The sequence below is a fragment of the Cetorhinus maximus genome, chromosome 20, assembly GCF_964194155.1.
Source record: "Cetorhinus maximus chromosome 20, sCetMax3.hap1.1, whole genome shotgun sequence".
NCBI lineage: Eukaryota > Metazoa > Chordata > Chondrichthyes > Lamniformes > Cetorhinidae > Cetorhinus > Cetorhinus maximus.
The window spans coordinates 94,768,157-94,793,277 of record NC_135898.1 but is presented as its reverse complement, the minus strand read 5'-3'; the positions used below and the strand labels follow the sequence as shown (position 1 = coordinate 94,793,277).

Below are 25,121 nucleotides of genomic sequence, written 5' to 3'. Positions count from 1 at the left end.
CAAGGGCTTCTGCTGTTTTGAGCCCTAGGTATCTACCATAAGTTTTCCTTTTTTTCCTTATCCAAATCCTGTACATTCTTCGACATCCAGGGTTCTGTGAACTTGTTGGTCCCACCCTTCACCTTTATGGGAACATGTTGGCTCTGCACTCTCACTATTTCCTTTTTGAATGACTCCCACTGCTCTGATGTAGATTTTTCTACAAGTAGCTGCTCTCAGTCCACCTTGGCTAGATCCTGTCTTATCATATTAAAATCGGCCTTCCCCCAATTCAGAACCTTTATTTCCGGTCCATCTTTGTCTTTTTCCATAACTGTCTTAAATCTTACTGAGTTATGGTCGCTATCACCGAAATGCACTCCCACTGACGCTTCTACCACTTGCCCGGCTTCGTTCCCTAAAACTAGGTCCAGAACCGCCCCCTCTCTTGTAGGACCTTCTACATGCTGGCTTAAAAAGCTCTCCTGGATACATTATAAGAATTCCGCCCCCTCTGAGCCTTTCACACTTTGTCTATCCCAATTAATATTGGGGAAGTTGAAATCCCCTACTGTTATCACCCTATTATTTTTACACTTCTCTGAGATTTGCCTACACATCTGCCCTTCTATCCCTGACTCTTTGGGGGCCTATAGTACACTCCCAGAAGCACCCCCTTTTTGTTTTTAAGTTTTATCTATATGGCCTCATTTAAGGAACCTTTTAAGATATCATACTTCCTTATTGCAGTAATCGACTCCTTGACCAATATTGCAACATCACCACCTCTTTTACACCCCACCCCCCTAACCCCCGACTTGCCTGAAGATTCTATACCGCGGAATATTGAGCTGCCAGTCCTGCCCCTCCCTCAGCCATGTCTCCGCAACAGCAATGATATCATCACCCTCAAGTCATCTGCCTTACTCGCAAGACTCCTTGCATAAACATAAATGCCATCCAGCCTTGTCATGCTCCCTTGTGCCTTAACTTGATTACATATGGTCTGCTTCCAGACTGACTTGGTTTTTCTTCTATACTTGTCTGTATGTCACCTCCTACTTTACCTCCATTCCGTATCCCACCCCCTGCCAAATTAGTTTAAACCCCCACAAACAGCACTAGCAACTCCCCGCAAGGATGTTGGTCCCGTTCCGGTTCAGGTGTAACCCGTCGGACTTGTACAGGTCCCATCTTCCCCAGAAACTGATCGAGTGATCCAGGGAACTAAAGCCCCCCCTCCCCTTCCTGCATCAACTCTTCAGCCACGCATTCATCTGCTCCGTCTGCCTATTCCTATACTCACTAGCACATGGCACAGAGAGTTACCAGAGATTACAATCTTTGAGGTCCTGCTTTTCAATCTGCCACCTAGCACCCCAAATTCTTGTTGCAGGACCTCATCCCTCTTTCTATCTATGTTGTTGGTACCAATGTGAATCACAATCTCTGACTGTTCGCCCTCCCCCTTCAGAATGCCCTGCAGCCGTTCAGTGACATCCTTGACCCTGGCCCAAGGGAGGCAACACACCATCCTGGAGTCACGTCTGTGGCTGCAGTAACACCTGTGTGTACCCCTCACTATTGAGTCTCCTACCACTATTGCTCTTCTTCCTCCCCCCTTGTGCTGCTGGGCTCTGGCTGCACTCCCCAGACGAACCGTCACTATCACTGTTTTCCAACACAGAAAAACTGTTCTTGAGTGAGATGCACTCTGGGGCTTTCCTGACTACTTGCCTGCCTCCCTTTTTCTGACTGATGGTCACCCATTCCTTCTTTGACTGCACTTTCTTAAGTTGCGGGATGACCACATCTAAAAATGTGCTATCCATGTAACTCTTTGCCTTGCGGTTGCACTGTTGTCTCTCCAGCCTACGCTCAAGCTCCGAAACCCGGCACTCAAGCTGGTCAAACCAGTGGCACTTCCTGCAGGTATGGTCATCCAGACTGCCAGGAGCATCTAAGGCTGCCCACATTCTGCAGGCCGTGCAACACAAGGAACTGAGCTCCCCTGCCATACCTTTAGTTAAAATACTCTCACGCTAAATTTAAGCCAAGTAGAAAATTATTTCTTTCTTTTTAAAAAAAAAGCTAGAACTCGTGCCTTTCCTTAATGTAGGTTTAAAGTGGAGAAAAACAATTTATCCACTACCTACCAATCAGCGCTCTGCGCTGTCACTTTCGTTAGCCTGTTTCGAATTCTGGCGTGGTTCCTCTTGGGGTTTAGCTGCTGCTCCGACTAGCTCGATCTGGGCCTCGACCCTCAGGCTTTTGTATACATTTTATATACATTTGTTCTGAAAGCTGTTTTTGCATCCTAAGCAAAGTGGAAGTTGCAATATAAAGTGAAATTTAAGGAAAGACAAAAGGGAAAGCTCAAGAGACCAATGGCAACAAGCACTGGCATGAGGAGTTCAGCAACAAATATTGTGTTTATAGCTTTAAGGTATGCTATTCAGAGACTAGCATATTCTACAAATAGGACTCTGAGCATTTGTAATTCCTATTTAGAATACTACTGTGGCTTCTTGTACCAGGACTTGTACTGGCAAGTATTACAAAGATCATTAAAATCTGTGCATTTACAATCATTGTTCTTTTTAAAATCAGGCTGGTAAATCAGCCACTTGTATAGAGTGGATTTCAACTTAATCAACCATAAAATTAAAATATTAGTTCTGGAACAATAATCTGTTTAGCTCGTAATGTGCACACACTACTAGAATTAATGGCTCTTTTAAAAACAAACAACACTAAATATAAAAAATGTGATCAGAATCCTTTCTGGATACTATTAATCAACCTAAGTAACCTGTATTATTAATGGTAGTATTTGCCCTGGCACTTTAGAAAGCATGTGCAATACCTGGTATGCATACAGACCAGGGAAGTCCCCAATTTGTGTTTGTTGAATCCCAGCCAGGTCAGAAGTAGGGATGCTACAGTGTCCTGGGCCTGGGAAGATAAAGCAGCCAGGAGTCATCCAATCAATCAAGATCTGACAATGAGCATTAATGCTCTGAAATAGTAACCATTTGCCCTGTTGAAAAGGAGGGAAAGGAAGATAGAGAAACAGATTGAGTATTATGCAGTTAATACTACACATTTATTTTAATCCATAATTCATTTACACTAGGTCAGCTCTCCTTTGAGGATGTTCCTGCTATGGTGCTCTGCAAACCAAAGCTGCTGCCTCTTAAATCAGTAACGTTGGAGAAGATGGAGAAAATGCAGAGGGAAGCACAGGAGACCATTTGGCAACAGGAAATGGCACAAAAAGAACAGAAATGAGATCATTTCCCCAATCTCACTGGATTGATTGTATCCACAAAACCTGTCACAATTACATTCCAAGTTGTAATGATAACTTACCATCATCAATTACATCAGTATTGTGAAACTTCAAGTTGACATTTTGTAACGCTTGTTTTAACTTTGATTTGGGGTTAGTTGTATTTTTAATCTAAATCAGAAACATATTGTCTGGTTTGTCATTCACACCAATTTTGAAGAAAACAGTCGTGCAAGCTCACATACCACTTGTAACTCTTTTGAGTACAAACCAAATAAACTAAATTAACACATTGGGACAAATTAAAAGGCAGCCCCTTAAAGGGAAACTGCAAAAACAAGACAAAATTTAAAGGAAACTTACAAACATTAAAGCAAATTAAATGAACTTTAAGTAGACTGTTATACCACACGTGCAAATAGTCAAAGTTATGTTTTTTGGGTGGGGAGGGCGTAAAATACACAAGCTCAAACCTTACAGTCATGGTGTAACTGATCATATCTGTTCCTCTCAGACCTCACTATAGGATTGCATTAACATTGACATACTGGACCTGTCATGCAATGTTATTCAAGCAACATTAGAATTGAGGAAAGTATTATGAAGTTTGCTTTCTGATCAAATTAAAAGTTAAATTATTCAGAGTAGTCGTATGCTATCATCAGTTCAAAGAATGACAAAAGAATTTAAGTTCTACAGATTCCAAATGGTTTAGATGCTGTTGCTTCAGTGGGTCAATAGGTTATGGGATTCAAGCTTCACTTTAGGGCTGCAGCATATAATCTAGACTGTTGCAATGGCAGAGGTGCTGCCATATGTATGAGATATTACAGTAATGCTCCCTGTGCCTGTTGTGATGGTTTAGGTGGACGTTGTATAGACAAAGGAAATCAAGTAAGTTCTCCAGGTAGTCTAACCAACAGCACAACAGATTAACTGCTCATTTATCCAAATGATAGTGGTGGGATCTTGCTATGCATAAATTGCCTATCCACATAACAACCCCATAATGTAACTTGTTGAATATGAAGCACTGAGATGCGATGATTTATATATGCAAGTTCTTGGCTTTAAATTTAATTTGAAGTTAGAATCAAGAATTTTGTTAGAGACCTGGGAACTTGGGTGGGTTCAGTTCTCAAAAAAAGTTCTACATATCAGAAGAAATACTTCCAAAGCCACTACCTTTTTTTCCCTCTAAAATCAATTTTAGAACTAAAATGTTCTTAGTATGTTCTAGCTCTGAAGGTTGTTTCTCTTATCTACTCCCCCCTCCTCCCCTTGCCATTTTCTTTCATGCTAAGCACCATCAGCCAGTCCACTCCTTTATGTTTTAGGAATGTAGTATCAGGCAAAACAAGTGACTTCCTTTTGGAAATGTTTCGTCCTGTCGGTTTGATATGACAATTGCTTTAAAGAAACTCTCTGACATCCAAGGAACCAAAAGAGCTCTACAGAGATGGAATTCCAGACAATTTCAGGGAAACTTCCTAGGGTGTTAGAATTGTTTAAGTTGAATAAAATCAGTTGAACCTATTGCAGTACTACAAGGGTGCCTTGCACGTATGCCTGTTTTCTTACACTGCAATTCTAATTACTACGAGTCACAAGTAAATCTTCCTAGGTCATCAGCTACAGCCTGCAACTTCATATTATCAAAGATCTAATCAAGTTCAGCATCCTGTCATTCACGTCATTTCTGTTATTTAGACACCACTCTTTTTATAAAGCTGTTATTTATTTTTAATGTGCTTTCCATTTTAGGAGTTGAACAGTGCATGAATCAGTTATGTCCCAGTGACCTTAAAAAAAATGATGCTTATTGAAAGGTGTCATGTCCTGTTTTCAGCTCTTGTGCTAATCAGTTCCATCAAAAATTCAGGAGATACAAATTTTCTCCACGGAGTTTTTAAATATACAATTTAAGAAAACGAATTAAGCTTTGTTTTATATTCTAATCATTCACCAAATTTAAAGCTAGTAAAATAACAATGCTTACCAAAAGGCAGGGATTCTCACTAGATGAGAATCACAAACCCAGTGATCTATCTGTTCAAGTGACTCCAAGCATGTCACCATTTCAGCTTCTTGGTAAAAATGAAAATGTTTGTTTTAATACACACTGATACAGGATTGGGTACAATGCTGGTCACCATCCCACAGCAAGGGTATGCTTAATTTTTTCCCCCCACATTCTGACTACCATCCGTATAAACCAATTCCAATTATAATCACCTCACAGCTCTTTTCTACGCAGAAATCTCAAAAATAAGATGATTCACTTTATTCCATTAAGAAATCATGAATGCTTTCTTTGATTAAACAATTTTGGTCTTTTTAACATCTCTTCATGGCTCAAGCAAGGTATCTAGTGCATGGCTAACTAAGGTATTAGTTTTGGACCAAGGGGGACTGGTTTTCCTTGGAGAGAAGGTGGCTAAGAAGAGATTTGATAGAGATGTTCAAAACCATGAGGGAGCTGGACAGAGTAGATAGGGAGAAGCTGTTCCCGCTTGTAAAAGGATCAACAATGAGAGGGCACAGATTTAAAGTAATTTGCAAAAGAAGCAAATGTGATGTGAGAGAAACTTTCACACAGCAAGTGGTTCAGGTCTGGAACGCATTGCCTGGAAGTGTGGTGGAGGCAGGTTCAATCGAGACATTCAAGAGGGCATTAGATGATTATTTGAATAGAAACAAGGTATGGGGAAAATGCAGGGCAAGGCCCCTAAGTCATAATGCTCATTTGGAGAGTAAATGCAGACACGATGGGCCAAATGGTCTTCAGTGCCGTTAAAATTCTGCAATTTTGCGAGATGGAATGCATCAGATTTGCTGGTCCGATATTTTCCTATGTTTCTAACTGAACAACTTGCAAAATAGTGGTGTGGTGGGGGAAGACAAAGAAAAATCTTCACTTTTTAAAAACCAACTTTATTTTGATTTTCATGTTCTGCAAGGAAGAAAAGTACAATCCACTGTCATATTCCATCTTCAAAATCAATTTTTAATGCCAGAAGTTATTTGTACCATAAATCAATTGGACAGTTTATACATTCTGCTGGAAATTGTACAGAAATAAAAAGGTAGAGTCCAGCTTTTTTTAAACTGCTTGAAGCATTGCATTTTTAGCATTAGCAGCCAAGAGATCCATTACACACAGCATGTGTAACCCATTCATAGAGATTTCAGTATTTAAGCCAGTCTTTTTGAAGACCATAGTATTCAGAAAGGCTTGGCAGTGAAGTTTGTACAAGACTATGGAATGATCAGATTACCTATATATATCCTTAGGTAGCTTATTTTCATTGGCCACAAGTGTGTGGCACTGCTGTTAATTCTTCACCCTTGGAAAAAGAGAAAATCTATACCCCCACATATTAAGTGCTTTTTGGTTCTATTTTCGTAGCGAATGCACTCGAAAATATTGAATGAGGTTTAACTCGTGCCCAATGCTCGAGAGCTATATGGACTGAAAAGCTATAATCAAAAAGTTGACTGCACAAAAACAAAAAAAAACAAAAAAAAATTGCAGGAACTTGCGCTTAATCACCTCTGACAACTTTCTCATTTGAAGCGCCCGCCATCTCCTTCGCTCACAAAGCGTTTGCGTCCCCTTAAAGATGAAGACAGTCAAAACAAAATAAATTAACATCGCTAATAATACAGGTACAGATAATTCTTAATCAATAGCAATTATGTAGTAGGTGCTCCTCTATATGGCACCAACTTCTGACAATGTTAAAAATTCTTCTGATAGTAGTGCACAAACTTGAATTGGACTGGACTTGTTCAAACTAGTTAATGCATTTTATTCAACTCATACAAAAATGGGAAAATTAAGTTCAATAACTGCACTTTACACATCTAGCTCCTAAAAAGTACATGGTTTAAACGGTGGTAACCACATATTAACTACCCCCAAGAAGTACGCTAATCTTTTTGATCCATTATCAGGAAAGAAGTGCCACTGGCTAGTATTTATTGCTCAATCCTATTTGCCCTTGAGAACACCTTCCTGAACTGTAGCATTCCAGCAAGTGGTGAAGATATTCCCACAATGCTGTTAGTTGCAGGATTCTGACCCAGCCATGTTAAAGGAATGTCCAAATTGGGATTAAGTACGACTTGGAGGGGAAATTGCATTCCCAAGTACCTGCTGCCTTTGTCCTTCAAGGTAGGTGCCACGGGTTTGGGAAGTGCTCTCCAGCGAATTGCAGCAGTGCATCCTGTAGATAGGAAAGTACTATGGCTGCAGTGCACACTGACAATTGAGTGGGAACACCATCAGTACATGGTGGGTGAATGGGAAGCAAGGTAAGAAGGTTAAAATATTTTTTGAAAAAAATATAAACAAGCTTTTTATACACACAAACTTACAATTTCACAATAAATAGAAAACAGAAGAAACCTTCCTTGCCCCAACCACGAACCTCTGAATACTGAAAGAAACATTGCAGTATATATTACGCTAGAGGTTGGATGTTTTGACTGTAAAAGGGCTTCAAGGATGCAGGTCAAAAATTTAAGAAGGGAGAATAATAATAGCATAGAGTGCAACCAAATACCCATTCAAAATAACTCCTATGTAGTTATTGAGTCTACTGTATCCTTGGAGTACACTCAACTCATTGTGCCAGTTTCATGACAGTCAATGTACGAAATACAAGTTTTGATTGAGTTTAAAAGAGCAAACCAATCAGTTGAGTAATCTACCACAATGTCACTCACCTGGAGGGACAAAGATCCCTCAGCTGTTTCACTATGATCCCCATCTGATGGCACTGTTCCACAAATTGTTCCATCACATTGTAAGCCTGTGGCACATCTAAATGAATATCAGGAATTTCCTTGTACACCCTCTCAAAACCCTGCAATAGAAAAGTTAGAATTTTAGAATTAGATGTAACCCATTTTTATTTTTGGAAGCAGCAGAGTCTGTTTTGCTAGGTTCTGTACTTTTAAAAATAAATTTTGTTTCATCAGACAAGTTTGGCCATCTCACTGCAGAAACTAGGGGGTGTTTTATATACTGCAGAAAACAATTTAAAAAGATAATCCAAAAAACATCTGCCAATAAACTCCAAATAGCTTATGGTGTGATCAGTCACGTTTTTTAATCTCTCCCCATTCTGTCTGCATTCTTTGTTCACTCCATCCCCCATTCTCCCAAAGCGTATTCTCCCTACTTGGCTCACCATACATTTATACCAACAAAGTTTCATGACAAAGAAATAGTAGGCAGCATGTGTAACTAGACAGTTCAATCCTACCTCATGGAAGGAGGTACAGCATCTCACTCCAGCTGAGGTTGGAAGTCAGTTGCTTGGAAATGTTAGGCATAAACTGAAGCACCAGCACTTCTCAGTACCAGGTGTCAGTGAACATTGACAGGTTGCTTTCACACTTAGTTCTAGCGAACCCATTTATTTTGCGAACAAAAAAAGGCAGCTTTAATGTTAAACTAAAAGAGACTAAATATCATCAGCAAACATTCAAAAGCGAGCTGCAAAGCCTTTTGAGAGATTTCTTAACAAAATCAATCCTCTGAAGCCTAAAGCACAAATAGTCAACCCTATTAAGGCCATAGTGGTGGCTGAGCTTTCAGTACCTTAAAGCCTTTAAATGCAAGCTACGCTGTTGCCCAGTAGGTGGCATACTTACTCTGTTCATTTGGTCCACTGTTATGATTGATGATTCCCATAAGGATTTAAGTAGCTTCAGTATCATTTTGAATGTAGTTTCCCCAGTTGATTCCAGAACCATCACGATAGCCTAAAGATAAACATTTTGAATACCACAATCAAAAATAACTCAGATACCTGCATTTTAATTTCAAAAACTCTACTAGCCGCTGTTAAACATTTCTAAACAAGCTTTAAAACCAAATTACTGTAATAAAATATTGTAATGTATTACCTAGTAGTTAATTTCTAACTCAAAATGTCTTCCAAACCAAAGTGCTGGAAAAAAGCAGTTGTGAGTCACTTTTAAAAGTCTCAAAAATATTCTGAGAATTCTGTAGACATGCATATGTCCTTAAAAGCAGAGGTCTAATTTTCAATGATATATGCCTGGGTTTTGCAGTCAGCAGCGAGGTGCTTGCAGCAGATTTCGAAGAAAGTTGCCCACAAAGATCTAGCAATCGCTGTGGTATGGGTTTCACCATTCCCCACATTAATTTCATGCTAGCCTCAGCTATTGGGGATCTCCAGCAATTAGCAGCAATGTCATCAAGCAGGTCAAACTTAGACAGCAAATCAGGAACAAAAAGCACCAATTATCCATTTTACAGAGAGCAAAAATAAAGAATGGGACTTACACATGGGAATTAAGGTAAAAGCTAAAAAATCAAAAACTTATTTATCTTTTATCATAATGGAGAAATTTGACATTATACAAATAAAATTATTTTTCAGGGCCAGAGGTTGTCCAGCAGTAACCATGCCTTAGTAGGCCATTTAAAAACCCAGTTATACTTTATTCAACAAGAAAATAGTGGGACTTTTACGTCCATCTAAGAGGGAAGACGGGGCCTCATCATAACCTTTTCATAGTTTTTACAGCGAGACTAACAACATTAAAAGTGGAAGTTCATGCCAAATCAAGTGGTTTAAGATTTCCACCAAGGTCTTCAACAGTACATCTATGGAAAACCAAGGAATCACTGACTGCAATTTTTGGGTTTCTGCATTTACCTGTGACTGTGTGGACACCAGAAGTTGCTGTCAGTTTCACAGAGTGATGACGGTGAATGCTGAGTTTCACTCTCATTAAAATCACAAAACCCAGGCTGGTTAAGGGGCTAAAATTGTGGGGCGCCTAAGAATTTGGGGTGGGGAAGAGAGATGCAGAGAATGGCTTCTCCCTTTTCCCTGCCCCCCTCAGTTTCCTCTTCGCCTGCTGGCTCATGGAACATCTATCAGGATAGCTGCTAGCATGAAAACAAAATCTCAACTACAGGGTGCCACACCCATTACAATGTAATCCAATACAATGTAAATATTTGTGGATGTCATTTGGTCAGAACATTATGCAATCAAACTGCCAGGAATGCAAATAAAAATACCTGGAAAAACTCAGCAGGTCTGGCAGCATCTGCGGAGAGGAACACAGTTAACGTTTCGAGTCCGTATGACTCTTCAACAGAACTAAGGAAAAATAGAAGAGAGGTGAAATATAAGCTGGTTTAAGGGTGGGTGGGACAAGTAGAGCTGGACAGAGGGCCAGTGATAGGTGGAGATAGCCAAAAGATGTTATAGACAAAAGGACCAAGAGATGTTGAAGGTGGTGATATTATCTAAGGAATGTGCTAATTAAGGGTAGAAAGCAGGACAAGCAAGGTACAGATAGCCCTAGTGGGGATGGGGTGAAGGAATCGAAATAGGCTAAAAGGTAGAGATAAAACAGGGCCCAAACACTCCTTTCAAGTGAAGCAGCATTTCACTTGCACTTCCCTCAATTTAGTCTACTGCATTCGTTGCTCCCAATGCGGTTTCCTCTACCTTGGAGAGACCAAACGCAGACTGGGTGACCGCTTTGCAGAACACCTTTGGTCTGTCCGCAAGCATTACCCAGACCTCCCTGTTGCTTGCCATTTCAACACTCCACCCTGCTCTCATACCCACATCTCTGTCCTTGGCCTGCTGCATTGCTCCAGTGAAGCTCAATGCAAACTGGAGGAACAGCACCTCATCTTCCGAGTAGGCACTTTACAGCCTTTCTGACTGAATATTGAGTTCAACAATTTTAGATCATGAACTCTCTCCTCCATCCCCACCCCTTTTCCGATCCCCCCCCACTCTTTTTTTCCTCCAATAATTTATATAGATTTTTCTTTTCCCACCTATTTCCATTATTCCATTGTTTTATCACTACCTTTTAGCCTTTTTTGAATCCTTCACCCCACCCCACCCCCACTAGTGCTATCTGTACCTTGCTTGTCCTGCTTTCTACCCTTAATTAGCACATTCCTTAGATAATATCACCACCTTCAACACCTCTTGGTCCTTTTGTCTGTGACATCTTTTGGCTATCTCCACCTATCACTGGCCCTCTATCCAGCTCTACTTGTCTCTCCCCCCCCACCCCCCCCACCACCACCGCCCTTAAACCAGCTTATATTTCACCTCTCTTCTATTTTTCCTTAGTTCTGTTGAAGAGTCATACGGACTCGAAACGTTAACTGTGTTCCTCTCCGCAGATGCTGCCAGACCTGCTGAGTTTTTCCAGGTATTTTTATTTTTATTTTGGATTTCCAACATCTGCAGTTTTTTGTTTTTATGCCAGGAATGCATCCAGACTGTGTTGGCAACCCGTTTCCAGCAGCCCATCAGGCACTACTTCTTTCACATGGCTTTAGGAGTAGAAGCTGTCGTCGTAGTTTTAATGTCAAGTTCCCTAACTAGTCCAACACCCTACTGCAGAGCAAGTGCAGTCCAGGATGTCACCCTCAAACTTGAGTTGGGGGGCAAGATGTTATTATGCGCTCCATGGCTTGGTCAAGTTTACTGTGGTCGCAGCCAGGCCAAATTTTGAGGTGCCATTTGTACATCAGGTGGCCACATCAGCTATGTCCAGTCCACACACTCCAGGGGAGATTGAAGCCTTGTTGTTGAGGTGCTGGATCGGAGACAGTGTGGTTATTTGGGAGGGTGTTTTCTGTCCAAGCTTTCCTTCAGGTTTCATTAGTGTTATGGAGTTGGAGATATTTGATTCATGTCCAGAGGAGGTTTCATAGATCCATGAGGCAAGTTGACGGTGGGTCTTGAAGGTCTGTGTGGATGGGGAGGTCCAAGGTGCTGTTAATACGAGTTATTTCTGTGCATGTTGCTGTGCCCTGTCGAATGGAGGGTGGGGTGATATTTGAGAGAACTAGCAACCACTAGATTGGAGTTGATACCACGAGTGAAGCTGTGTGTCAATGAGTTTGGTGTGACGATTTGAGACCTATGTGGGTGCACAGTACTTTGCTACCAAAAAGGCCAGAGCTACGGCAGCGGTGCAGAGGACAGCTGCTTTGCACCCAAGCTTGCACTGGCGAGTTTGTAGATGATGATGTTCACTTTTTCTTTATCTTTTTAGCAGTCTTTAGGCATGGTGATGGTAAGTTAGTAGTCAAGGGTCACTCCAAGATAGGTGGGAGTCGGGTCATGCTGCATTTTTTTCTGTATAAAAGATGACATTTCAGGTGTGTGCCCCTTCTGATTTTCAAGGTGGAATGCAAAACAATGGATTTAACTGGGTTTGTTTTCCGTCTCCATTTACTTACTCCAGGCACTAATGAGTTCCTAACAGTTCCCTAGCTACATCCTACAACACTTTAAACATTAGCAACTGCAGCACACGGAGGAATGGGATCCTGAGAAGGGGTGTACTAGACATTAATCTCCACCAATTTGGCTGGGAAATGCCAGGCACTCCAGCCCAACAGTAGCCATGATGACTTGTGCAGGTTGTCAACTTGGAGATTCCAGTGTCACAGAGAGATGGAAGCAGCTGTGTTTTTTCTTACTCTTGGAGTATATATTCCAATTAATAAATTCAGCAACAAGTTTGAAAAAAAAGTTATTTACTCTCACACACTTGCCTCGAATTAACACAACACCACACAGTTTCTCCCTCTTGCGCACACATGCGTACACAATACAGATAAAAGACAACGTACTTTTACAGATTACAGTTAATTCAGTCTCTGGTTTATGATTTATGGTCTTCCACATGGCAGGCCTGGGGTTTCTTGAATGGATTTGATGATTTAAAATTGAATTGAGGGTCTTGTAAGGCGAAGGATTTACATCAGGTTGCGAGGTTTCTTGCATCCAGGAGGTTGGCTCTCAGATGGACTTTGAAACTGGAACAGGTTGGTTGCTTGATGACTTGCCGCTAGTTTCAGAGTCTGGTTCTTAGGCTGGCTGATGACTGATGGTTCTGATTGATTGGCTGGGTGCAGTCCCCGAAACCAGCTTCAATCACATGACCGCTGGGTTAACACTGCAGAGGCCAACCCAGTCTAGTTTGGATGGAGGAAGCCATCCTGATACAATGGAGAGAGAGGTGGTGACATAGTGTACATGTCACTGGACTAGTAATCCAAAGGCCCAGGCTAATGGTCTGGGTACACAAGTTCAAATCCCACCACAGCAGTTGGAATTTAAATTCAATTCATATACCTGGAATTAAAAGCTAGTCTCAGTAATGTTGACCATGAAACCACTGCCAATTGTCATAAAATCACATCTGGTTCAATAGGGAGGGAAATCTGCCATCCTTACCTGGTCTGGCCTACATATGATTCCAGATCTACAGCAATGTGGTTGACTCAAGTGCCCTCAGAACTGGCCTAGCAAGCCACTCAGTTGCACCAAAACGCTACAGAAAAGTTGATCAGGGATGAAACCAGAAGGATCACCCAGCATCAAACTAGACAACAGAAATTATAATGGCACACCCAGCCTTGTCAACCCTGCAAAGTCCTCCTTACTAATATCTGAGGACTTGTGTAAAAACTGGGAGAGCTGTCCCACAGACTCATCAAACAACAGCCTGACAGTCTGTAAGGTATGATTCCATGAGTATGACAATGTCCTAGACATCGCCATCACCATCCCTGGGTATATCCTGTCCCAACGGCAGGAGAGACTCACCAGAGGTGGCAGCATAGCGGTATAGAGTCGGGAGGGAGTTGCCCCTGGGAGTCCTCAACTTTAACTCCGGACCCCATGAAATCTCGTGCCATCAGGTTAAACATGCGCAAGGAAATCACCTGCTGACCACCTACCACTCCCTTCAGCTGACAAATCAGTACTCTGCCATGTTAATTACCACTTGGAAGCACTGAAAGCAGCAAGGGTACAGAATGCACTCTAAGTGGGGGACTTAATGTACATCAAGTGTGGCCAGCAGCAACACCAATGACAAAGCTGGGTGAGTCCTAGTGGCTGCTAGCCTGGGTCTATGGCAGGTGGTGAGGGAACCAACAAGGGTATCAGTGTGAAGATGGAACTTCGTCTCCACAAGGACTGTGCAGTGGTTACTCCTACCAATTCAGTCGTGGATAGATGCATCTGTGATAGGCAGGCTGTAGAGGGAAAAACCTATTCGACCTCATCCTCTACGACCTGCCTATCACAGATGCATCTATCCACGACTGAATTGGTAGGAGTAACCACTGCACAGTCCTTGTGGAGACAAAGTTCCATCTTCACACTGATACCTCCATTTTGTTGTGTAACACTACTACTATGTTAAATGGGTAAGGTTTCAAATAGATCTAGCAATTCAAACCGGGCATCCCTGAGGCGCTGTGGGCCATCGGCAGCATCAGAATTGTATTCGACCACAATCTGTAACCTCATGGCCCAGCATATCCCCCACTCCATTATCACCAAGCCAGGGGATCAATCCTGGTTCAATGAAGAGCGCCAGAGGGCATGCCAGGAGCAGCACCGGGCATACCTAAAAATGAGGTGTCAACCTGGTGAAGCTACAACACAGGTCTACTTGCGTGCCAAACGGTGGGAGCATGTGATAGATGGGGCAAAGCGATCCCACAACCAATGGATCAGGTCAAAACTCTGCAATCATGCCACATCCAGTTGGGAATGGCGGTGGACAATGAAACAACTAACGGGAGGAGGCAACTCCACAAATATCCCCATCTTCAATAATGTGGCAGCCCAGCACATCCAGTGCAAAAGATAAGGCTGAAGCATTTTAGCAACCATTTTCAGCCAGAGGTGCTGAGTGGATGATCCATCTTGGCCTTCTCAAGAGGTCCCCAGCATCACAGATGCCAGTCTTCAGCCAATTCAATTCACTCCATGTGATATCAAGAAATGGCTGAAGGTACCGAATACTGTTAAGGCTATGGGCCCTGACAACATTCCAGCAACAGTGCTGAAGACTTGTGCTCTAGAACGAGCCGTAACCCAAGCCAAGCTGTTCCAGTACAGCTACAACACTGGGATCTATCCAGCAATGTGGAAAATTGCTCAGTTATGCCGTCCTGCTTTTTGTGGACAAATCCTACCCGGCCAATTACCGCCCCATCAGTCTCCTCTTGATCATCAGTAAAGTGATGGAAGGGGTCGTTGACAGTGCTAACAAGCGGCACTTACTCAACAATAACCTCACTGATGCTCAATTTGGATTCTGCCAGGGCCATTCAGCTCCTGACCTTATTACAGCCTGGATCGAAACATGGGCTAAAGAGGCAAGGTGAGAGTGACCACCCTTGATATTAAGGAAGCATCTGACTGTCATCAAGGAACCTTTGCAAAACTGAAGTCAATGGGAATCTGGGGAAACTTCTCCACTGGTTGGAGTCATATTTAGCAGAAAGGAAGATGGTTGTGGCTGTTGGAGGTCAATCATCTCATTGCCAGGGCAATAGCTGCACTATTCCAGACAGTTCTCCTCAACAAAAAGGAGAAATGTTGTAAAAGATAGTCAACCCTGAAATATTTGTCTTATCCTGTTTACATACAATGACCATTTTGAAAATAAGGACACCTAATGCAAGTCACGTATGTATCCCTAACTTACAGGTTCTGCTGTAATGCAGTAAAGTGGAAATTTAGTGTTGAAAACATAACCAGATAATTTAAATTAAGCATAGGCTCTAGCAATAGTACAAGAATGAGTGTAGCTAGAGTACACTGCGGGCACTGAAAAAAATACCGAATATATTGCAGCACATCGCAAATGGAGCTACCAAACATTATATTGGATCTAAAAGATGACAAGCTTGTAGCTGGTGTGTTTGTGTGTAGAATCTTTGGAGCTAGGTAGAGTGCAATTTGCTTGTAACAGTCATGAATAGACTGTTGTAGCACTCAAACTGAAACTGCCAAAACCATTTGTATAAATTCAGTTTCCTTTATCAACTGCACTGAGCAATATGGTGCTCGAATCCCTATTGTTAAAAAGGTGAGTAACAGTTCTCTGTGCTGACAGGTACTTTAAACATAAGAGCTGCAAATTGCTCAGCTTCTTCTGAAAGCATTACTCAAAGTCAATGCTCCTAACATCAGTTTCCTTTTTGTTTCATCAAATCTGTGTCAGATCAGTATGCTGATCGAAATACTGCTGGGCATAGATCACCAAAACTAAATAATTTTCCTATAAATGTAGTAGAAATGGCTCAAAGCTACGCTGAAAAGCAGGAGGCTTCTTTCTCCTGAGCCAGCTCATCTACAGCAGAAAAGCCCTTCGCTTTCCTCTCTGGTTTCACTCTTCCCAGAAGTGAAAACATTGTTTACTCTATTAAAACCCTCCATAATCTTTTTTAGGTTACTCCTCAACCTTCCCTTTTCAAGAGAGCATCAGGTGGTTTGTTCTTTCCTGATAGAAATGCACCTAGTATCATCTATGTAAATCTTCTTTGCATCCTCTTCAGTGACTTTTTTTAATATGGCAAAACTGTACACAGTTCAAGCGTGGTTTAATCAAGGTTCGAAACAGGTTCAGTATAATTTCTCCATTTTCAATTTTATCCCTGTAGAAATAAACCTTAGTGCATGGTTTTCTTTTGTTATGGCTTTATTGACTCAAGTCATGATTTGTAGTGATTTGTACATCCAGACAGACCCCTTTGTTCCTCTACCCTATTAGGATTTCCATTCCCCAAGTAATATGTGACCTCATTTTTCTTGCCGAAAATTGTTACCTAACACTTTTCTATGTTGAAATACATTTGACATATGCCTATTTTTCAAGTTTATTAATGTCTACTTCCAATTTGTTGCAGTCCTCCTCAGTGTTGATTATCCCACCTAATTTGTTGTTGTCTGCAAGTTTAGATATTAGGTAAAGTCTAATTCATTAATACAAACTGTAAATAACAGTAGTCCCAGAATTGATCCCTGTGGGACCTGCAGTTCCTACCTTCTGCCACTCTGGAAAAAGTACCGTTTACCCCCACTATCTGCTTTCTGTTGTGCAAGTTTCATTCTAACACTCGTTCCCCGACTCTGCATGTTCAAAGCTCATTCATTCGTGTATTGTGAGATGCCTTATTGAAGACCTTTTAGAAATCTTGATGTGTGATACATCTACCGATCACCCTTATCTACCCTGTTAATTTTTCAAAGAATGCAATGAGGCTCAGCAAATAAGACTTTCCCTTTTGAAATCCATGTTGATTATTCATTATATTTTTGCTTTCTAGATCTTTCTCTATTTTCTCCTTTAGTAAGGATTTCATTACTTTTCATACAACTGACGTTAAGATGGCTGGTCTACAGTTCCCTAGACATGATCGATCTCCCTTCTTAAATATAAGTATAACGTTTGCTATCTGCTAGTCCTCTGGCACTATACCCTTTCCTAATAAAAGAAGTATGGGTAATAGTGCCTTTGCTATCTCTTCCCTAGATTCTTTTAAAATGCATGGATGTATTTCATCTGGACCAGGTGTTTTATCCTGAGTTTAACTTATTTATTTTTTCAGTTTTAACTGTAATCTTATATTCCAATGTCACGTACACCTGATCAGTCTACCCGGGAAATACTGAATCAAAATAACTTTAATATTTCTGCCATTTCACTATTGTTGCTTGTGATTTTACCTTGACCATCCCTTAATGGCCCTGTTCACACCAGACTTACCGTTCCTTTTTATAACTTGTCTGTAGAATATTTTACTGTTTTGTTTTGTGTTCCTTGATATTTAATTTCACAGTTCCTCTTTGCCTTCCCAATTTCTTTGACCTTTCTCTTGATCTTTGTATTCTTCCTGGTCATACTCTCACTTGCTGTCCATGAACTTTATGTTTGTCACTTTTTTTTAAACCCGCAATTTTCTCATGACTTTATTCATCTATGGAGTTTCATTAGTGTTTTGTCAGAATACACCTTTCCTGGAGTCTGCTGAACACTGTTTTAAAGGTTTCACATTATTGTTCTCCATCATTTGTTTGCCAATGTTATTGTCCATTTTATTTTGCTGTTTTCTCAGCCCCTTAAAATCAGCTTTTCTTCAGTCTTTGTCACATTTTCTGTCCTTCTCAATTATTATCCTAAACTGTATTATATTAAAAACACCGCTGCTTAGATATTCTCCTACTTTTATTTCCATTACCTTGGATATTGTGATTATTTCAACACTGTGGACAGTTTATTGTATAAAAAGTATGCTGTATTTGGAGGCCTTCATTTATTTTTACCTTATACACAAATTCATGGTGAAAGTGTGGCACTTCGAGTTCCCGCAGGCAGTGTTCAGCTTCTTCCACATCTCCAGACACCTGGTATTCCTTCAGCAACATGTCAATCTATCAGAGTAATAATTGGGGTGGAAAGAAGATGCAGTCAAATCTCTGCGTCAACTAACATTTAGCCATTCACTACGTGACTAGCTCTTAAACCCTGCCCATTGGTTACCACTATTAAATTTACATAGATTGCTTGTTGCAGATTTCAAGTCAAGGTGGCTAAAGGTTGAGAGATGGCAGCATAGTGTTAATATCACTGGACTGGCAATCCGGAAGACTAGGCTAATGCTCTGGGGACATGGGTCCAAATTCCACCAATGCAGCTGGTGGGATTTAAATTTAATTAATAAATCTGGAATATAAAGCTAGTATCAGTAGTGGTTACCATGACAACTATCAATTGGTTGTTGTAAAAACCCATATTGTTCACCAATGTCCTATAGGGAAAGAAATCTGCCATCCTCACCTGGTCTGGCCTACAATACTCCAGGTCTACAGTTACACGGTGATTCTTAACTGCCCTCTGAAATGGGGTAGCAAGCCACACAGTTCAAGGGCAATTAGGGATGGGCAATAAATGCTGGCTTTGCCAGCAACACCCAAACCCCATGAAAGAATAAATTTAAGGTTCTGAAAAGTTAACAATAAACTTCCACGCACTCAAATTATTTGGATTATTCTTACTTCAGTTAATCCTGTAAGAATAAGACAATTGTTACACATTGAGGTTTCATAGGGGCAGGCGCACAGATGTTTACACTGCAACATATAATCAGAATAGTACAGCACAGGAGGTGACCATTCAGCCCATCAAATCCACATCCTTTTTTTGAAAGAGAAATCCAGTTACTCTCACTCCCTGCTCTTTCCCCATATTTTTGCAATTGTTTCTCCTTCCAACATTTATCCAATTCTCTTTTGAAGACTACTACTAAATCCACCACCCCATCAAGTCAAATCCTACCACACTCTGCGTAAAAATAAAATCTTAATGTCACCTCTGGTTCTTTTTCCAAAAATCTTAAATCAGTGCCCTCCAGTTTTCAACTCCTCAGCCATTAGAAACATTTTCTCTTATTTACTCTATCCAAACCCTTCATGAGTTTAAAGCACCTCCATCAAATCTCCTCTCAGCCTTCTCTGTTCTAAGGAGAAGAACCCCAGTCTCTCCAGTCTATTCATGAAACAAACTCCTCATCCGTGGAAACATTCTAGTAAATCTCTTTATATCCTCTCCAAGGTTGTGATATCCTTACTATAGTGTGATACCCAGGGTTGGACACAATGCTCCAGCTGGAGCCAAACTAGTGTTGAATATAGGTTTAGCATAACTTACTGGCTTTTGCACTCAATGGCTCTATTTATCATGCCCAGGATCTCACATGTTCTTTTAACTGCATTGTTAACCTGGCCTATCATTATCAAGGATTTGTGCACAAACATCTTCAGATCTCTATGTTTTTGCTCCATGTCCACTCATGAAATTAACTTGCCAGGCAATTTGGTATGAACAGTTTGGTATAAACAATAAATGGAGAGGAAACTTTGCAAGAATGGTATTCCTTTACAAAAGCAATAAATGGCATTTGCAAAAACATGGCTAGCTAGACAGCCATGAAAATAGAAAAGTCTGGCGTCAGCCGTAATGATAGCAATCCGATTTGAGAAAAAAATTGCCCCCATCAAGTTGCGAGATAAACTCGCTAGGGGTGAATAATATGAAAGATCGTGGGGAAAGCAATGAAAGAAGGATTATGAAAAAGAACCTAAAAATGTAATAGGTGTTTTTAATACCTATCATAGTTAGTAGAATATTATGGTGCCAAGAAGAGTTTAGATTTAACAGCTACTATGACCGCTTGATCAGAAATCAAATTTGCAGTTGAAGGAATAAGTTGTTTGCAACAGTCATGACATGGATCTTTTCATGCCGGTGAACAATTTTCAAAGGTCTTCCTATAGTATACAAACTACATTAGGCCCTTTTTAAACATCTATCTTCAAGGCATTATGTAGATATTGGTCCAAATTGCATACAATTCCCACTCCATAAAATACCATTTCTCCTCAACTCCCAGGAAAGTTATAGAGGGGGAAATTCAGTGTGAGAGATCTTTTTTACAAGGGTTTATTTTACAATTTGAAATTATAGGCTACAAAATCTAATCCTAGTTTTAGGAATAGGAGGAAAAAGTCAATTACACTTTCATTCAAGCTACACATTATGCAGAACACTACAAAAATAGATCACTAAAATAATGTACCTCCTGGACAAGCTGTTCAACTGGCCTTTGTCCTCCTCCTGTTCCCCATACATTGTCCAGACGCAGACCTCCCCTCTTCATACTGAGCAACACGGCTGCTCTACCCAAGGCAGCTCTAGATAGATTGGGGTGGGGGAGGCGGGCAAGGGAAAGTGAAGTTAACCTCAAGTATGTTTGTTCAAGTGATTGAATATTGCAAGCTACTTCCAAACCTCCAGAGGCTGAACAAGTGTTACTAAAATCAACTAGAGTTAACAGTTTGATAATGGATAATAAAACTCAAATATGCAGTTTCTTGATTGCAAGAACTTATGAAAAACACATCTCAGTTTTTTTTTGGATGGACTCCTGCAGTTTCCTAAAATACAAGGCAAAACTCAAACACATACCTGGCATTCTCACAATCCACTTTTCCTTTGTAACTTTCAATGTAACTTTTTGACAGGATTTCATCTGCCACAGCTCTTGCAATAAACTGGCCCACAAGCTGGAAAGAACAAACAGTTGTATTAAGCATTAACTTCCAAGTCAACCTCTACTCAATCACAAAAGGCATACAAATCAATTAATTAAAAAAAACAACTGTTGCATCCCTCTGGGAGGGAACAATGAATGGCAGAAACAAAGGTTCCTGCAGTCTATCTTGGTTTAAATCTAAGAATGATTTAAAGAACACAAATTTTCTAATAAACACTGCCCTTCTAAACTTGAGACATGGTTGGGACAAAATTGAAGCACAAAAACCACTTCTAAACTAACAGAATTATCCTTCGCCTGTCAAAGGATAATTTATTGAGGTCAACTAATTGATCCCTTTTGAAACCAAGCATTTGACCCATTAAACAGGAAGAACAGTTCGGTACTGCAGGGGAAGTATTGTCAACGTACCATAAAATTGTGTTTGTTTTCCATTTGTTTAACTCCATTGAAAAGTGATGACAGGTGGGAACTGGACTGCGGTCTGCAAGGCACCACCTAATGTCCACAATAGCATGTAATTACTCATTTATAAAATGAGCCTCTACTTCATCTAGACTGTCTCTGGAGTACTCAATGATAGGCAGTAGAGAGGAGAAGAGGCTAAAGAAAACTTACAAAATGAATTGCTGCAGCAGGGAATGCTTTAGCAGTCAGATTGGTTACATGGGTTTCAAAGAAAGTCAGTGTGCAAAACAGTTTCAGCACATGCAGGCGACTATCAACTCATGTTAAAAGTTTCAATACAATAAAGTGAACATTGAGATCATTTATGGCACCATTATTCCCTCCATCCCCAAAGGCTACAATCACAGCCAATGTGACTCAAAGCACTGGAGGCAGATCCACACCTCAAGTTCCCCATAAAGTCCTCATTTTAATTTAGCTCCCAAATTTAAATCAGGTACTTCTCTGCAGAAAACAAAAACATTAAAAAATTACCGGCTTCAGGTTTATTTTAACTGGGCCCTTTAACTTGCTATACGAAAGTAAGAGATTCCCTTGACCTCACCCCACCCCCACCACTTTCTTTAGCTGGAAAGCAAGCTAAGAAAAGAATAGTACTGAACCCATTCATTTGTTCACACACCCAGCCAAGTAGTCCATGAACAGAGGCCAAGAGGCAATGAGTAGCAAGTCTGCTGAATGCCAACTACAAAAGTTAACATCACCTACTGAAACGAGTATGACTTTTGATATCACTTCTCTCACTTCAAATATGGAAATAAACTATACTGGCACTTGAATCATAAGACTGCATTCTTTTGTAACCTTATTTCTATATTAAATTAGATAATATTTTCAAAAGGGAATCAAACACTTTGTAAAGCTACAGCCTTCAAGTTGCTTCACAACGTAATCCTTAGTCAGATTTTAATACAATGACATTTTAAACAGAAAACAATCCTCAGTAACAATCCAGAGTAATAAAGGAAAATAATGTTTAACTGAACCATGTAAATCAGCCAATGGGCATAAAACATTTGCAATAGCTGAGATTTAAGATGAAAGTCAGGGTCTACTCTTAATTTCATTCTTTGCACTAAAAAAATCTGAATAATCCATAGTTCACATAACATAAAAAGTGGGAATTTAATGTTATAAATTAAATCAGACAAGTTGAATTAAGATTAGGCTGCATTTGTGTTTCAGATTTCTTCTTCCCTATCCTTTGCCTAATTACCAGTATACTGGAAAGGAAAAATGGAGGCAGACTAAAACACTTGCTAGCAAGAGCCCTTCTCACTCACTGTTAATCACTGTCCTTAAAGCTGCCGAGGCTTCAATATGTAACAGCACAATTACCGATATCGTGCTTGACTTGCTAAGTTGTTCTGGCACTTCCAATTTTGTTTCAGATTTCCAGGATCTGCAGTACTTTTTTGCGAAATAGGCAGTTAAAGATACAGAAGTTCTTTCTCCTGTAATGGTCTAGCATTTACTGCCTTTGCCCAAAGTGCAGAGAAAGAAACTATCATGATAATGTTTCACAAATTATGTATGCAATGCAGAATTGAGTCCAGGTTACTTTTTAGGTTACTTTTTGAGAAACTGTTCTCAGTATCCCCATCCAGACAAACATGTCATATTAAAAGTATTTTCATTACTTAAGATTTACTTTTCAAATTCAGTTTTTGAAGATTCAGCTATATTAAGCTATAGCTACCCATATGAAAGATGCATTAAATGAGAAGCTACACATGCAAAATGAGTGTAAGCACTCACCTGTAAGCAATGGAAGCTTATGTAGAACATTACAAATGTTAAATGATCTTGGATCATCCAAGTCAACTGTGACCTACATAAAGCAGCTACAAGCAGAAACCCACATCAAAGGTTCTCCTTGGTGTAACAGGTGATGAGCACTGGACCTACTCATTGCAACAGTTCTCTGCAGCACAAGCTACTACAAACATACAAAACCAACTGGAGGGAAAAAAAAACAGCTGGTCCGTTAAGTCTGTTCCTTACTAGTAAAATTGCTTCACCCATTTAGGGCAAATCATTTGGAATGCCGCAAGGATCAATGTAGCAGCCACTGCTATCTGCAGCATACATTAAATGACTTAGATGATGGTACCGAGTGGGATGCATCCAAGTTGCTGGTGATACTTTCCCAGCTAGATCTGTAACAAAGGTGGCTGGAGGTCGGGGGGGGTGGATTTTATGAAACCCACAACAGCAGGAAATGTGGCATGCAGGATGACTTAATTAGACGGGATGTGAAATCTCGATTTCCTGACGGTGGGTTGAGATACAGAGATAAAGTTAGCGGTGTGTTGAGTCTTAAGCCTGCCTGTGGTGGGTTCATACTTGTAATATATTTGCATGCCATCAGTGTATAACATTTTAAAATTACATCCTACCTTCAAGACAAAGTCAGCGGTGCACAAGAATCTTGTGACACGCAGTTCACATCTGTTTAGTGGTGGCGTGCACCAGTTGGCTTTGGACAGTCATGTGCAAGGCCAGCAGTTTTCCTTGCTTAACTCTACAGCACAAGGAAGGGGAGCCAGAGAATAGCAGCTTGCATGGGAGCTTGGGACCGGCATGGGGAAGTCAGTGGTGGAGAGTGGGATCGGGAGCATGGAGGAGTGAAGTGGGAAGGTCTTGCATCATGGGTGTGTAGGGAAAAACAACCAGTAAAGAAAAGAAAATGAGGGGCCTAAAGGGCAGTGTCAGTACTGTCCAAACGTGGGGCCATCTCAGGGCACTGACTGGCAGAGTCCTTACAGGGTTTTGAGTTCACCTACAACATTTCAATTATCCCCGCCGAGAGTGATCTTAGACAATGTTCTTTCCAATCCATGGAAGGAAGGGCTAGCTGAGCCATGTTCAACCATGTCCCACAGAGTGGCAAGTACAACACTGGGCATTAACATGAACATTCAATAAAGAGTGAATGAAAAAACACAACATTGTCTCTTCCACAATGAAGGAAATATACCTAGCTCCCTGTAACCATCAATGTGTGCCAACCATGAGGCATGCCAGGACATTGGCCTCTCTGAGCCACTTTCAGTAAATAATGATGATGCACATACAAATAAAGTGAGACCAATGTAATGTGAAATATTTACAAGTGAAACTTAATTCTGAAAAAACCTTTGCGCCCTCATTAAGTCTTATATTAATTGCAATGAAATTGGGCAGAGAAGTTTTGATCGTGATGCAGAGTCTCCCTGTTGATCAGGAGGCTCTTTTATAGCCCACCCATAGCTGCAGCATTGTCAGTTAATGATGGGTATCACCACCCCGCCGTGCAATTGCACATGTCTCCCATGCATGCCACCGGCACTTAAGAGTCGCATGGGAAACAGCCAGAAGCAAGAGAGAAGATGTGGGGGACACTTCCAGTTACACACTCAAAATTCCCTCCAAGGTGTCTGTAAA

The 25,121-nt window shown here is 40.7% G+C and overlaps 1 protein-coding gene across 5 annotated transcripts in view; it reads right to left on the bottom strand.

Annotated features, from left to right (window-relative positions):
- Positions 1-6,184: 6,184 nt before the first annotated feature.
- The window catches only part of pdcd4b (programmed cell death 4b), a 386,498-nt gene continuing 367,561 nt past the window's right edge, over positions 6,185-25,121 (bottom strand). For all 5 annotated transcript variants that reach the window (XM_078565178.1, XM_078565175.1, XM_078565177.1 and 2 more), the window contains exons 6-11: positions 21,140-21,237; positions 20,751-20,865; positions 18,439-18,546; positions 8,936-9,046; positions 8,003-8,142; positions 6,185-6,887 (exon numbers count right to left, since the gene is read on the bottom strand). In XM_078565178.1, coding sequence (XP_078421304.1) covers positions 6,839-6,887; positions 8,003-8,142; positions 8,936-9,046; positions 18,439-18,546; positions 20,751-20,865; positions 21,140-21,237 — 621 coding nt within the window. In that variant the 3' untranslated portion in view covers positions 6,185-6,838. The remainder of the gene's footprint in view (positions 6,888-8,002; positions 8,143-8,935; positions 9,047-18,438; positions 18,547-20,750; positions 20,866-21,139; positions 21,238-25,121) is intronic.